Source organism: Orcinus orca, chromosome 1 (genome assembly GCF_937001465.1).
Source record: "Orcinus orca chromosome 1, mOrcOrc1.1, whole genome shotgun sequence".
In the NCBI taxonomy this organism is placed as follows: Eukaryota; Metazoa; Chordata; class Mammalia; order Artiodactyla; family Delphinidae; genus Orcinus; species Orcinus orca.
In genome coordinates this window covers 157,200,231-157,216,113 of record NC_064559.1, presented here as the reverse complement: position 1 = coordinate 157,216,113, position 15,883 = coordinate 157,200,231, and the positions used below count along the sequence as shown (strand labels likewise).

Genomic DNA, 15,883 nt, shown 5'->3' with positions numbered 1-15,883 from the left:
ATACCCAGAAGTTGACTTGCTGGGTCATATGGTAGTTCTATTTTTAATTTTATGAGGAACCTCTATACTGTTTACCAACACTTGTCATGTTTTTTTAAACTATACTTTTTTCCTTTGTTTTCATTTCCCATCTACTATTGGATAAATTAGAATTTTCTTCTTCTGCTTCGAGAGTGAGATGTTCTATTTTATCCTACTGGTGATTGTTCCTAACTTACTAACACCCCTAGGTTGATCAGTATCTCTTTCTTCCCACTTAGTTCATTCTAAACTCCATCCTGCTTCTTCCTTCTACCCCACCTACCACCATATTGGGAGTACATAAAGTACATTTTTACTTTAGGATTGCCTTAATTTTTTTTTTTTTTTTGGGGGGGCGCACTGCACGGCTTGCAGGATCTTAGTTCTCCAACCAGGGATTGAACCCAGGCCACGGCAGTGAAAGCACCAAGTACTAACCACTGGACCACCAGGGAATTCCCAACCTTAAAGTTTTTGTTTTTATGGTCCTGGCTTTTGTATACAAGATTAAAATTAACTGTGATATTATAAACCCTAATTTCCATGTATCATGTAATATCATCATGCATTTATTCTCATTTCTCATTTTCAGAAAGGGTTTCATGTAGTAAAAACTTTTTAGACTGTGTATGGCTGGGAATATTTTTTATTTCTTTTCCATATTTAATAGCTTAGCTGAACATAAAAATCTAGATTCAAAGTTTTTTTCCTGCAGCACTTTGAAAATATTAATTTGCTGCCTTCTTAAATCCAGGGTTGACGCTTTGAGAGTGAAGATGATATTAATCTGCTTTTTTTTTTTTTTTCTGAGATATGTTCTTCCTCACTGGAAGTTTTTAGTATTGGGGGGGGTTTGATGTTCTTAAATTTCACACCAAAAAAATGTAACCAGGTGTGTGTTTTTCTATATCATATTTGGAACCCTTTCATTTTGTGGTCTTTAATTTTTCTTTAATACTGGGAAATTCTCAGCCATTACTTCTTCAAAGATTCCCTTTTTTTCCCTAATCCTTCAGGGACTCCTGTTATATAGATGTTAAGACTTCTAGTCCCTTCATTGCCTTGGTTTTCTCTCTTGTTTTGTTTGCATTTTTCATTACCATGTTTTACTTTGTTTTTATTTCCCTCTGTATCCTCTGCTCATGTATTCTGGGAGGTTTATTTGACCTGAACTTTCAGGTTGCTTATTTTGTTTTTCAGTCTCATATATTCTACTGTTTAACTTATCTGTTGAAGCACAGAGTAGAGGTTAAGAATAATGCTTTATTCAGTTTCTCCAGTTTCCTCACCTATAGAATGGGGGTAATAACACAAACCCTATAGAGTTGTTTTGGGGCATTAAGTGATCTAATCCATGTAACATGCTTAGAACAATGCCAAGTATATATAGTAAGTGATGGCTGCCATGATTTTTCTCTAACAGTTGTGTTTTTCATACTTCTAATTGGTTGTTCTTTATAACTGCTTGTCCTTGTTTCATGTTACCAGTAAAAATATATTAGCTTTTTTTTAGGATGTCTGTTATGTTTAGTTAACATTCTTATTTCCTATCCTTTAATTCTGCTTTGTCTCTTATAGGTGCTTCAGTTTGTTGCCTTTAGTTTTTGTGGCTACATTCTCCCCATGCCTAGTTATTTTGTTCTGTGGATGCATATCTCCTTTGGTAGGGGGTATGGCGGTTGGCTTCTTTATATGTGAGTGTTTAGAGGTTGAGGGGCTGGAGATGGAGGAGGAGTGCTGAAGGCTGGTCTCAGCTAGGGTTTAGGGAAGGCAGGCAGGAACCTAGGGCTGAGAACCTCTGCCTTGACCACAGACAGCCCTTTCCCACCCCAGCCAGGCAACCCTGCCCCTTAGAGCCTCTTAATCTCTTCTCCCAACCCTGGCTCTTTTCCAAGTTCTGCCTTCCTCAATTATAACTCTTCCACCCTGCCCAGTGGGAGGAAGGAAGTAGAGAAGGTTGGAGGATGTGGGAAGGAAGTTTTTGGTGCCTCTACCTAGTGTTACATGGTCCCCACTGTCTCTGAGTTTGCACGACACCCTGCTGTTAATTCACTGCTCCTAGGCGGTCACTGGACTGATGCTGCCCTTTTCCTGCTTTTTCCTAGCCATGATCCCTAGGGGGTGATGTGGAGGAAGGCCCTTCCCCAAGCTATCCTGTCTGTGGATCCAGCCTCTCTCACACTCTTGAGGCACTACCTTGTGTCTGTCCAGGGATTTCTCACGGGTTTAGTGTCAGGTTCTCAATCCATCACCCTCTCCCTCTTAATGTCACAGCTTGGGATGAGAGAGGGAATCCAGTTGTCCTTGTCGGTTCTCCATTTTCTCCTGGTTGGAAGTTCATAGTTTTCCTTTTACATCATTATATTAATATTCTCATCTATCAGGCTGGCTTTTAAAATCTGAGAACAACTTCATATATTTAGGAAGCTACCCAATGACATGTATGTAAGGCCAGTTCATCTTTGTCTCATATTAGAGGATTAAGTTAATGAATTAAAGACTGTTATTATAAGAAAAATGTTGCTTTGTAAGGCATCCCACATTATTAAACTTGAGATCAACATTGTAGTAAGGTTCTTCTACAGTATCAAAATATTCATCCTGTGTCAACAGGTTACCTCCCTGTTAATAAATTCAGATTCCCCTGTTATCTTTCTACTTGTATGAAGAGATTTATCTGACTAAATCATTAGTCCTCTTAAAGCCAATTTCTACTTAACTGAAACATTCTATGAGGATTTCAGTGTATGTTGTATGGTAGAATATCTTACAATTAGGAATTGTGGTAGAATGTATACAAGTATATAATATAAAGTAAGTTGTGGTTATCATAAAATAGATCTTATCAGGTGAATGAGAATTTCTGGAAAAAAGCCTTTACAGTTTCATCTTTGTGCTTATCCTTGTTCTAATGTTTTCTATTTCTGTATTCATCAAAGATGCACAGTAATCAAAAGGGCTTACTTCCAGAGCCAAATCCAGTGCAAATTATGAAAAGTTTAAACAACCCTGCCATGTTACAAGTTCTTCTACAACCCCAGCTCTGCGGGCGAACTGTTAAACCAGGTAAACTTCATGTGTGCTGATTAAACGTAGAATGTTGGCATGAAGTTAATTGTGCTGTTTTACATGAAAAACACACTTAAATTAGTCCAAGAATATTTATTTTTTCTAGAATTTATCAGTGAATATATAAAATATAATTTATTTTAATTAATGATCTGAGGTGAAAATATGTTTTGACTGTTTTTGATAGGGATAAACTGCTTACGGGTTTCCTGATTTTTTTTTTTAACTATTAATAAGTATTAAATATTAAACCTTCAGTTTAGTTACTGGTTGACATGAATTTGTAAACCAGGTAACACATGGCTTAATAAGGTAATATTTAATATACTACATTGTTACAGCCTATGTTAACAAAGGATATTGATACTTTTCTACGTAATATTTTTGGCAGAATTACTTTGTTGGAAAGTGTTAAGGTCTGTTTCCTCTCTGCTCTTCCTTTTTCATTGTGAAATTGTTCCACTTTTTAGAAAATGAGAAAAACATCATTTTCTAAGTATTATGGAAATTTTTATAATATTGGCATACATTAAATATCTATTTAGTATTCATTGAGAAGAGTTTATTTACCTTTTGAAATGCACAACTGTACATACACAAAATATGTTTTATCATTATGAGGAAATGAATGCCTATATTCAACACTAAGCTTTAGATTACAAATGTTTAGATTAAATATACTTATTCTGTTTCAGCTCCAACTGGTCTAACACCAACTAGTATATTGCAATTCGGTTCTAGCACCAGCTACCTAGAGTTAGCACAGATCCTACAAGTAAGGGCTTTGTCCCCAACAGGTCTGCCCCTACTTCAGACAGCAGCCGCAACTTCAGAGGTCCCCTGGTCACCTACACTTCTGACTAACTTGCTTCAAATTTGGGGGTTCCTGTGACCCCCTCAGGTTCAATAATTTGTTAGACTCACAGAACTTAGGAAAGCACTATACAGTAAGTCCCCACCCATACAAACGAGTTCCATTCCAAGAGCGTGTTTGTAAGTCCAGTTTGTTTGTAAGTCCAACAAAGTTAGCCTAGGTACCCAACTAACATAGTCGGCTATATAGTACTGTACTCTAATAGGTTTATAATGCTTTTCACACAAATAATACGTAAAAAACAAACACAGAAAAATAAAGAAAACATTTTTAATCTTACAGTACAGTTCCCTGAAAAGTACAGTAGTACAGTACAACAGCCGGCATACAGGGGCTGGCATCGAGTGAACAGGCAAGAAGAGTTACTGACTGGAGTGGGGAGAGGGGGTGGGAAGTGGTAGAGCTGAAGGATCGTCAGCAATAGGAGATGGAGGGCAAGCTGCAATCTCACTCACGCCTGACGTTGATGGCGCAGGTTCTGGTTCCTTGCTGGATTCAATTCTACCTACCCCCTTGAAGAAACAATCCAGTGATGTCTGGGCAGTGGCTCTTTTTTTCTCGTCATAGATGACACGGTAGCACTGAATTGCATTCTGAATGGCTGTTGCAACCTTCGTGTACCATTCTACGTTTGGGTCCTGTGCCTCAAAACTAACTGCCTCCTCAAGTAAAGAAAATCCCCTTGCCACTTCCTGCGTCGTGAATCTCTTCGGTTCTTCAGTTACTTCTTCTTCCTCTTGTCTCTCTCCGTCCTTTCTCTGGGCCTCCAATTCCTGGCACTTCTTAGCAGTACCAGCTATGTCACTGCTGCTTTTACACTTGCTTCTGGACTTCCTGGGCTTGAAATAAAGATACTGTACTACTGTACTCTATACAGTACTGTACAGTAAAGTACACAAAAGCACAACCACTTGTAGAGGATGCACACACGTGATAAGGTACGCCAGTCACGTAAACTAATTTACCTGATTGGACAGGCGAACACACGTCCGCATCTTTGAAAGTTCACAATTTGAAGGTTCGTATGTAGGGAGCTTACTGTACTTATGATTACAGTTTTGTTTTAAAAGATGTAACTCAGAAATAGCCTAATCAGGAGACTTAGGGCTTCCAGACTGGAAGGTCCTGACTGTAGAGCTTTTATGCTCTTTCCCCATGGAATCAGAGCACATCTGCCTTGCAGCACACATGTGTATTAATTAGCCAGGACTCCCTGCTGCAGTAACTTCAGTATCTAGAGTTTTTATTGGGGTTTTGCTATGTAGGCATGACTGACCATGTTATTGAACTCTATCTCCAGTCCCCCTCCTCTCCCTGGAAGTCAGGAGGTTAGGCTGATATCATATGGCTCAAAGCCCTAGTCCTCTAATCACATGGTAGGTCTTTCTGGTATGACCAGTCCCCATCCTGAAGCCATCTAGGGGCCCACACTGAGTCACCTCATTAGCATAACAAAGACACTCCTGTCATTGGGAAAATTCCAAGGATTTAGAGTTTTCCTTCCAGGAACCAAAGACAAAGACCAGTTAAATTCTTTATTATACCAACAGTGTTCATATTAAGTACTTGATATAATCATCAATTATCTCTGTGTAGGAAGTAGCTTTAGAGGTGTCCAGCTCAGCCTACTTTGCAGTCAGATATCCCTTCTACAATTTTAATGGTATAGAGATATCCTTTGTATGTCTTGACTACTCAAAACATAGAGCAGCTCATTATTTTCCAAAGCAGCTATTCCCTGGTTTAACAAATTTAATGACTAGGTTTTCCCTTGTATTAGATGGTGATTTCTATGACTTTTAGCCACTTATTCTAGTTCTTCCTATGAGGAAACACAGAATAAATCTATTCCTTCTTCCATAAGAAAAGCCTTCTAATGTTGAAGACAGCTATCATGAAACCTTAGTCATCTTTGATTTTCTTTGTCTTCTGTTATCCAGACCAGTGGTCTCATTTTATTTATTTATTTTTTGACTATGCAACTCTATCAGTAATGTATATTTTTAGTAGAGCCCCAATATATACAGTATATGTATCACTTATATGTCAATTACATGAATGTGCCTTTGTCAATCCATATATTAAGAAATGATAAAGCTTAATATTTTTATCTTTTAAGATGAAAGTAAATACAAATAACAGTTCTCTTTTTTAAGAACAATTTATTTTTTTATTGAAGTATAATTGATTTACAATGTGTTAGTTTCAGGTGTACAGCAAAGTGATTCATATATATATATATATATATATACATATATATATGTGTATATATTCTTTTTCAAATTCTTTTCCCTTATATGTTATGACAAAATATTGAGTATGGTTCTCTTTATACACCTCTTCTATTCTCTTTGTAAACTATGGCTCTGTATTTGACTTTATATAACATGTCATAGGATACGCTCTCTAGAGCACCCCCCGCCCAAGTTGTCCTCTTGTAAAGATACCTAGGTTGTCTGGGTTGCCCTGAAATATGGTGTACACAGACATGAATTTATCCTATAGATGGGTTCTAATCAGCACAGAATGCAGTGGGATTTCCTTCCTATGATCATTATATTCCTATTAATGCAGTCCAAGTTTGTATCAGAGTTTAAAGAAGTATATTACACTCTTGTGTCTCTTAGAAAGTATAGTTCACACCTGGACTATCTTTAGTAACTTCTCCCCCAAATTATTTTTGTCTCATGTTTTCATCTAAGATATGTATTCTCCACTCTGCTTTTCTACTCAGGTTGGTGTATGGCCATATGAGATTAAGCTTTTTTATTTTAGTGCTACTTTTACTGTTTTAAGAAAGATATATCATTATTACACTGATAGCTTTTTCTTTGTTTGGAATGGCCAGTGAAGAGGGTTAAATACCTTACCTGAACACATGCAAAGAGACAGTGTCTGGAAAGTTTCTTGGTGTTCAGGAAAGACAAGCTCTTGTTAATCAATAAATTTCATTTGTATTCCCTTTACTATGTTTTCTTTTTTTCCTTTACTATGTTTTTTTTTTTTTTTTTTACTATATCTTAACTATATCCCTTACTATATCCTGAGCTCTTCACAGAGGCCTCTGAACAAACTAAAATAATTACAAAGGATCATAATTCCCTGTAATTTGTTTATATTATATGATACATATGTACACAAGTGTGCCATATTTTACTGTGCTTCACAGATGCTATGTGTTTTTTTTTTTTTTTTACAAATTGAAGGTTTGTGGCAACACTGCTTTTGTCAGATGATGGTTAGCATTTTTAGCATTTTAAGTTGAGGTATATACATTGTTTTCTAGACATAATGCTATTGCACACTTAATAAACTACAGTATAGCATAAACATAACTTTTACATGCACCAGGAAACTAAAATAATTGTGTGACTTGCTTTACTGCCATAATCACTTTATTGGAGTGGCCTGGAACCAAACCTGAAGTATGCCTGTATGATATATTTGTATTTAAACCCTTGCCCAAACTTCTTTCTCACTGTATCGTTTTTTCAAGTAACTGACACATATCTAGTTGTTTATTGCCTTCTCTTCCACTAGACTAGAGGAGGCTCCATAATGGCAAAGATTTATCTGTTTGGTTCATCTCAGGCATCTAGGACAGAACTGCTACTTATAGTGAAAAGTACTTAGATATTGTTTACTGATTAAACTCCTTCCTTAATCTGTCTGTTGCACAACTTATACATACCTTGTTATATATGATCTAGTCTGTAAACTTTTAACTACTTTTCTGGTCTGCCTTCTTTTCTGTCTGATCTAATCTGTGCACGACCATCAGGTTGATTTTCCTCCTACACCTACTTATGCACGGCCGTCAGGTCGATTTTCCTCCTATGCCTACTTTATGTTACTTGAAGCATACTGATCTTTTCTCTTCAATCCAGACCTTCTAAATACCTTAAAAAAATACAGTATAGTGTAAATATTGTAGATTTCTTTCTCTCTGTCCTTGTGTGTGTGTGTGTTTTAAAGTTTAACTAGTATATAATTACTTAGAATCTCAATTGTATGTTTAACAGCTTTCTTGAGGTATAACTGTGGCACATTCATCTGCACATATTTAAATTGTACAAATTGGTAAGATTTAACACATGTATAACCCATGAAACTATCGCCATAATCCAAATAATGAACATATTCATTACTCTCAAAACTTTCCTTTTGTCTCTTTGTAACCCCTCCCCCCGTCCCCAGGAAACTACTAATTTGCTTTCTGTCACTATAGTTTGTATTTTCTAGAAATTTATATAAATGGAGTCACACAGTATGTACTGTATGGCTTCTTTCCCTCAGCTTATTATTTTGAGATTCATCCACGTTGCTGCATGTATCAATAGTTTTTTTTTTTCGTTTTTAATGCTGAGTAGTATTCAGTTCTACAATTTCCATTTTCATTGATTTGTTGAACATTGGGTTATTTCCTGTTCGGGGTCATTACAGATAAAATTGCTGTGAAGATTTGCTTCTAATCTTTATGTAGACTTATGCTTTCACTTCTCTTGGATAAAGACGTAGTTGTAGAATGGCTGGGTTATATGGTGGATGTATGTTTAAGTTGTAAGACACTCTTCCAACTCTTTTCTAATGTGGTTGAACCATTTTACATTCTCACCATCAGTGTCCAGGGCTCTAGTTCGTTCAGTATCCTCACCAACATTTGATATGTTGATCCTTTAATTTTAGTCTTTCTATTTGGTTTATCGTGCTGTCTCATTGTGGTTTTAATTTGAATATTCCTTTTGACAAATGATTTTGAACATCTTTTAATGTACTAATTTGCCATCTTTATACCTTCTTTGTTAATATATCTTTTAAGATATTTTGTACATTTTAAAATTAGGTTGTTTATCTTCTTATTAAGTTGTTAGGGTTTTTTATCCTAGATACAAGTGCTTTATTGGATATATGGGTTTGCAACCACTCTGTAGGTTGTCCTTTTATTTTCTTAACAATATCTTTTGAAGAGCAAAATTTTTTATTTTGACAATGTCCAGTTTATTATTTTTTGTTTTATAATTCATACTTCTTGTGTCATATTTAAGAAATCTTTGCCAAATTCAAGGTCAGTAAGATGTTCTTATATATTTTCTTAAGAAGTTTTATAATTTTACCTCTTAAGTTTAGGTTGATGAATGATTTCAAGTTAATTGTTATTTATGATATGAGGTAAAGGTCCAGGTTAATTTTTTTTTACAGTTGTTCCAGCATCATTTGTTAAAAAAGATTATCTTTTTTCATTGAATTTCTTGACACTTTTTTCAAAAATCAATTGACCATATGTATATGGCTCTATCTCTGGACTCTGTTTCTATTCCATTGATCTAAATGTCTGCCTTTATATCAATGCTACATTGTCTTCATTATATACAGTTTTATAATAAGTCCTGAAATCAGTTAGTGTAAGTCCTTCAACTCTGTTCTTTTTCTCTTTGTTTTGCCGATCCTAGGTCCTTTGTATTTGCATATAAATTTTAGAATCAGCTGTCAATTTCTATGAAAAACGTCTGCTGGAAATTTGATTGGAATTGTGTTGAATCTGTATGCTAATCTGTGCAGAACTGACAACAATTTGCCATAAGTGCGGTATATCTCTCCGTTTATTTAGGTCTTCCTTAATTTCTCCCAGCAATATTTTGTAGTTTTCAGGGTATAAATCTTACACGTATTTTTTCAGATTTATCCATAGCATTTCATGTTCCTCGATACTATTTTTTTATTGCAGTGATTTTCTGAGGCAGAATTCAGAGTCAGTAATTCAGTGGCATTTGGTACCTTCACAATGTTGTGTAATCACCAACTCTGCCTACTTTCAAACGTTTTCATTATCTCAAAATAAAATCCAGACCCATGAAACAGTGACTTCCCATTTCCTCCTCTGTCCAGGCCCTGGCAACAACCAATCTGCTTTCTGTCTTTACACTTTTGCTTAGTCTGCATGTTTCATATAAACAGAAGTCGTTATGTGACTTTTGGTGTCTGGCTTCTTTCACTTAGCATGATGTTTCTGAGTACTGTAATGTGTATCAGGATTTCATTCCTTTTTTTGGCTGAGTAATATTCCATCGTATGCACATAGCATGGATGGACATTTGAGTTGTTTTCACTTTTCGACTCTTGTGAAGAGTGTTGCTATGAATATTCATGTACAAGCATTTGAACATTTGTTTTCAGTTCTTTTGGGGTTATATTCCTAGAACTAGAATTAGTGGGTCATATGGTTATTCTATGTTTAACTTGTTAAGGAGCTGCCAAGCTGTTTTCCACAGTGGCTGCACCATTTTACATTCCCAAAGCAATGTATGAGGGTTCCAATTTCTCCATAACTTTATAGACTCTTGTTACTTTCTGGGTTTTTTAAATTATTATTAATTTTAGCCATCCAAATAGGAATCAACTGGCAACTCATCATGGTTTTGATTTGAATTTCCCTAATGACTAATTATGTTGAGCATCTTTTCTTGTGCTTGTTGTCTATTTTTGTGTCTTCTTTTGGAGAAATGCTTAATCAAGTTCTTTGCCCATTTTTAAACAGGGTTGTGTGTCTTTTTGTTGCTGAGTTCTTTATATATTCTTGATACTATTTTAAATAGTATTACTTTTTAAATTTCAATTTCCTACTGCTTGTTGCTAGCATATACAAGTACAATTGATTTTGTCTATTTATCTTGTATCTTGCAGTCTTGCTTTCTATTTCTATCAATAGCAGTTATTGCCCTTAGGATTTTCTGTATAGGCAATCATGTCATCTACAAATAAACACAGTTTTACTTCTTTCTTTACAATATGTATACCTTTTATTTTATTTTCTTGCTTTATTGCAGTTGATAGAAATTCCTGAAAAATTTGTGCATTGAACTGATGAGAGTGGACATCCTTGCCTTGTTCCTGATCTTACAGAGAAAGCATTCATTCTTTTATTATTAAGCATTATGTTAGCTATAGTTTTTTATTCACAGATTTTCTTTTTCAAGCTGGGAAATTTTTCTTCTATTTTTATATTGCTGAGATATTTTATCATGATAATTGCTGGGATTTATATAATGCTTTTCTCCATTTATTGATATCATCAGTGTGGCTTTTTTATTTCTGGTCTGTTATCATGATGAATTATATTGATTGATTTTTGAATGTTAAACCAATCTTTCACTCCTACAGTAAGCCACACCTGGTCATGACATACTATAATCCTTTTTTTTTTTTTTGACCATGAACATCAGTGTTCTTTTCTTTTTTTTTTTTAAAGACTATTTTCTTATACAGCAGGTTCTTATGAGTTATCTATTTTATATATATTAGTGTATATATGCCAATCCCAATCTCCCAATTCGTCCCACCACCACCTCCACTACCCCCACTGCTCCGCTTTCCCCCCTTGGTGTCCATATGTTTGTTCTCCACGTCTGTGTCTCTATTTCTGCCTTGCAAATCCGTTTTTTTTTTTTAACATCTTTACTAGAGTATAATTGCTTTAGAGTGGTGTGTTAGTTTCTGCTTTATAACAAAGTGAATCAGCTATACAGATACATACATCCCCATATCTCCTCCCTCTTGCGTCTCCCTCCCACCCTCCCTATCCCACCCCTCTAGGTGGTCACAAAGCACTGAGCTGATCTCCCTGTGCTATGCAGCTGCTTCCCACTAGCTATCTATTTTACATTTGGTAGTATATATAAGTCCATGCCACTCTGTCACTTCGTCTCAGCTTCATAATACTTTGTATATAAATTTTAGGTTGATAGTGTTGTTCAAGTCTCCTATATCCTTACTGGTTTTCAGTCCACTTATGCTATCAATTATTGAGGGGAGCAAGAGGCTCAATGGGAGACCTAGCCAAAATCTAAGGGTAAGGGCAGTTAGATGTGAGACTGTGGACATTTTCAGAATGTTTTAATTCTGGTTGTTGTTTTAAACTGGGAAATACTATATTCACTAAAAGCTGTGAAAAAATATTTTAATGTTTTATAACAAAATACAGTGACTGTCTGAAAAATGAGAGGAAGTGGTATTGAAATCTCTAACCATAATTGTAGATTTGTCTACTTTTCCTTTCAGTTCTAGAAGTTTTTGCTTCATATATTTTGAAGCTTTGTTATTTGGTCCACAGACATTTAAGATTGTTGCATCCTAATTGATGAATTGACCCCTTAATCATTATGAAATGACGATCTTTACCACTCTTTCCTAATAAACAGTATTTTCCTTTATAAGCAACTTATCCTAATGATCTAATCTTCCCATCATCTATCATTGAAACTGGTTCATTCTAAAGAAAGTGCTTTCTAATGGTCAGTTTTCCAAAGATGTAATGGACTGCCTCCGCAAGAAACAAAAATTTGGAACAAAGTTTTTAAAGCATGAATGAACTTGTAGCAGTGTTATGTATAAATTTCAGATACGTTTGATCATTGGATTACGTGTTTTTTGAAGTACTTTCTAAGCCTGACCTTCTATGATTCTAATTAGCTGTATATTATGACAGTTTACATCTAATAACTAGATGAATTACTTCATATATTTTCTATCTCATGGTTCTTTTTGTCTGTATATTGTATGTTCTTAAAATATCTCTTCTGATATGTACCCTGGTATTTGTACTCTTAGACAAACTTGATAAAGAGTATGGTTATCATTTATTCCTTTTATCAACTATATACAGTATCGTTGTTTCTGTAGGTTTTTTATGAAATATCTTTAAATGTACATATTCTCTTCTCAATTGGATTATAAGCTTTAACGACAAGGACTGTATATTGTTCTTCCCCTCCCACCTGACCCACTGCCAGAATACCCAAAAAAAACTAACAAAAGTACTGAGCAAATAACATGGGTTCAGTTAGTATTATACTTATTAAAAAGTGGAATTAGTTTTCTTGCATTAAGTGCCAGAGAAGAGAAAGGCTAGGTTTGGTGTTTTTCCATTAAGACAGAAGGTGTTGGAATTTAAAATCAAATTCTAGAGTTGAATCACAAGGAAAGGAGCCTGTCACTTTTTGTACGATGACAAGGTCAGTATATCATTGAACTTCCACTACATATGTTAAAAGTTTAAAGGAATATTCATTTACGCTTTTTGGAGTTTGTTTTATTTATTTTTGAATTCCATAGATATCATAAAGTTAAATTTTTACTTTTATTTTCTTAAAGCAGTTCTTGGAACACCTCACAGCTTGCCACATCTGATGAATCCATCCATCTCCCCTGCATTTTTACATTTGAATAAAGCACATCAGGTATATAAATAGCATCGAGTACTGAAGCATCAGACATTTGGAGTGAATATTTTGTTTGTTCTTTACACTTAAAGTTCTCAAGGAGTTAAATGAGTATTTTGTTTTCAAATAAAATTCTGAGTAATAAGTGTACCTACCTAAAAACAGAACTTAATAAGGAAATCAGATCAAATTAAGGTAATCAAAGCATCATAGTTTATATATTTATTGGTTCCTTTTTGTAGGGCATTAAGAAGGGAAGAGGTATATTTTGTGGTATATTTTTCTAGAAATAACTCAGTAGCTCAAAACAAGTTTTATGTGGTCTTAACTCAAAAAAGTATTTACAGAAAGAAAAATAAATGAATAATAACTCTTAATTCTTAAAATTTAATCAATGTTATAGAAATAATTTATATATTTATGAGAGTAAAAATTTTTTTTCTTACCTTTTTCAGATAAGTATTTTAAACTATGTTTGTGTACATAAATATCCGTAATATTGGAGATAAATATTACCTACTAATTTCAGGTACTGTTTAAGGCTATATCTATATAGAAGCCTAATTACAAATCAAACCTAACACATGATAAATGGGTTGTTATAGGTTGAATGAATGAATGTCTGTTCCTAAACGCAGCTTTTTAAGGAAAAGGCTTATTTGTTTATTTTTCATTCTTAGAATCTAACATATGACCTGTACAATTTTCATTCATATACTCAACATATTTTATTGAAAATCTAACATGTACTAGACACTCTGCTAGCCATTGAGGCTATAGCATTGAACAGAATATTCACAGTCCTTATTCTTATAGAATTTCAACAAATAGAGAAAACAAGCATTAAACAGTTAATTACAATAAGGTTTAAAGTGATATGGGAGGGGAGACCAGAGTATTGGCAATATTCCCTTTACTTTAAAATAAAGACCAACTGCTTAATTTTGCCTTGAGGGCCTGTCTAAGCTGGCCTCTCCTGCCTCTCCTATGCCTTAGGTGTCACTGTCCCAGCTCTGGTGAACTGCTTGTGGTCCGTGAAGGGCTTTCTTCTCTTCTCCTTAGGTCTTTGCTCCTGCTGTTCTTCTACCTGGAATACTTCCCACCGCAGCACCCCCTTGTTCCCCCAGACTTCATCTAGTTATTTCTCCACAGCCTTCAGATCTCTGTGCAAGAGTTAGTTCCTCAGGGAAACCTTCCTTGAATTTACCAATCTAAATCAAGTTCCACCACTGTTTGTTTCCATAGCTCCTTGTATTTTTCCTTCATACACTCATTGCCATTTTTAATTGTATGTTTTTATAATTAATTAAAGTCTCCCCTCCTCAGGGGACTATAAGATCCATGAGGGCAGACCATATTGTAGCACAGTGCCTGGCACATAGAAGTGCTCAATAAATATTTGTTGAATGATTAAATGAATAAATAAATGATTGAATGATACTGACATCAAAGCCAGAAAGGGGTGAGGGGAGGGGAGGAAAGATGGAAGAAAAGAAGGAAGGGATATGGAATTAGTTTCATGACTGTATGGTCACATCTTGTGTATTATTGAAAGAATTAATTAGTGTTGCCAGTAATTAGAAAGTAGAATATTAAGAAGCTGTTGCTTTTGCTCAGATCAACTCAGGAATTGAACTTTAAAATGAATTACACAAGTAGCTCTTCAAAATTAAACTAACTTAATGTTTTATCATTTTCACAGAGCTCACTTATGGGTAATACTTCTAATTTATTTCTTCAGAATCTTTCTCATGTACCACTGGCACAGCAACAATTAATGAAATTTGAGAATATTCATACTAATAATGTAAGTATGGAATTACTTTTTTCATTTGAAATGAGTTCATTCCTTTTCTATAATCAGGCTGTTGGTCAGATTGTTCATGAATTTTCACATGTGTAGCTTTTTTATTAGGTTATGTCTTGCTGCCATGAGCAAAAGTCTTTTCTTCTCTTCTTTTGCAGAAACCAGGCTTACTTGGAGAACCCCCAGCTATGGTACTTCAAGCTGCAGTAGGGATAGGGTCACCGCTTCCATTGAAAACAGAGTTGGGCCATCTTGGAGAAACACATAAAAGTAAATTATGTGTATTTGCTGAGACGTCACTAAACAGTCAGATTTGAGATTTAAAGATAGTGTACCTGTATTCTACTTTTATTTACAGGAAGGTCAGATTTGAGTTTTATTCAGTCATTTAAAATTTCAAGAGCCCTCTTGGCTTTTCTATTTTTAATATTAGAATACTATTGGTAGTTATTTATTGATGGACTTGCTTCTATGCCAAGATAAGACTTTCTCTGTTGGATATGCTTTAATATTTGATGAAGGTTCACAGCAGCATGAGGCAGAGACATAGATCTATTTGAGACTGACATGCTGCCCACTGGGCTGACAGCACATTACATAGGGATCCATTTAATTTTTGCCTGGATAAGAAACCCTTAGCTTTATTAAAAAATATCTGGTAATGATAAATTTAAAGTTTGATTGTTTATTTGTATCATTTTCTAAAATGTGAGCTCCAAATTAGTAGTAAAAAAAAAAATGTGTATTATGTGCTTCTAAAATATAACAAATTTGAACAGAACAATTATTTTTCTTTTCAGAACAATAGATGGTAGTATACCAGGATGGCTTATGTGATTTTGAAAGACACTTTCAATTTGAAGTTTAACTGAAATTTGTTGGAAGTGAGCATGCTGA

General features: G+C 34.8%; 1 protein-coding gene across 6 annotated transcripts in view; it reads left to right on the top strand.

The window, feature by feature from the left end:
* Positions 1 to 15,883, top strand: part of RAVER2 (ribonucleoprotein, PTB binding 2) — a 106,350-nt gene that overhangs the window by 43,329 nt on the left and 47,138 nt on the right. For 3 of the 6 annotated variants that reach the window (XM_033408981.2, XM_033408985.2, XM_033408984.2), the window contains exons 5-8: positions 2,961 to 3,087; positions 13,112 to 13,197; positions 14,882 to 14,986; positions 15,145 to 15,256. In XM_033408981.2, coding sequence (XP_033264872.1) covers positions 2,961 to 3,087; positions 13,112 to 13,197; positions 14,882 to 14,986; positions 15,145 to 15,256 — 430 coding nt within the window. The remainder of the gene's footprint in view (positions 1 to 2,960; positions 3,088 to 13,111; positions 13,198 to 14,881; positions 14,987 to 15,144; positions 15,257 to 15,883) is intronic. The other 3 variants (XM_033408983.2, XM_033408982.2, XM_004281617.3) reach the window with 3 other exon arrangements.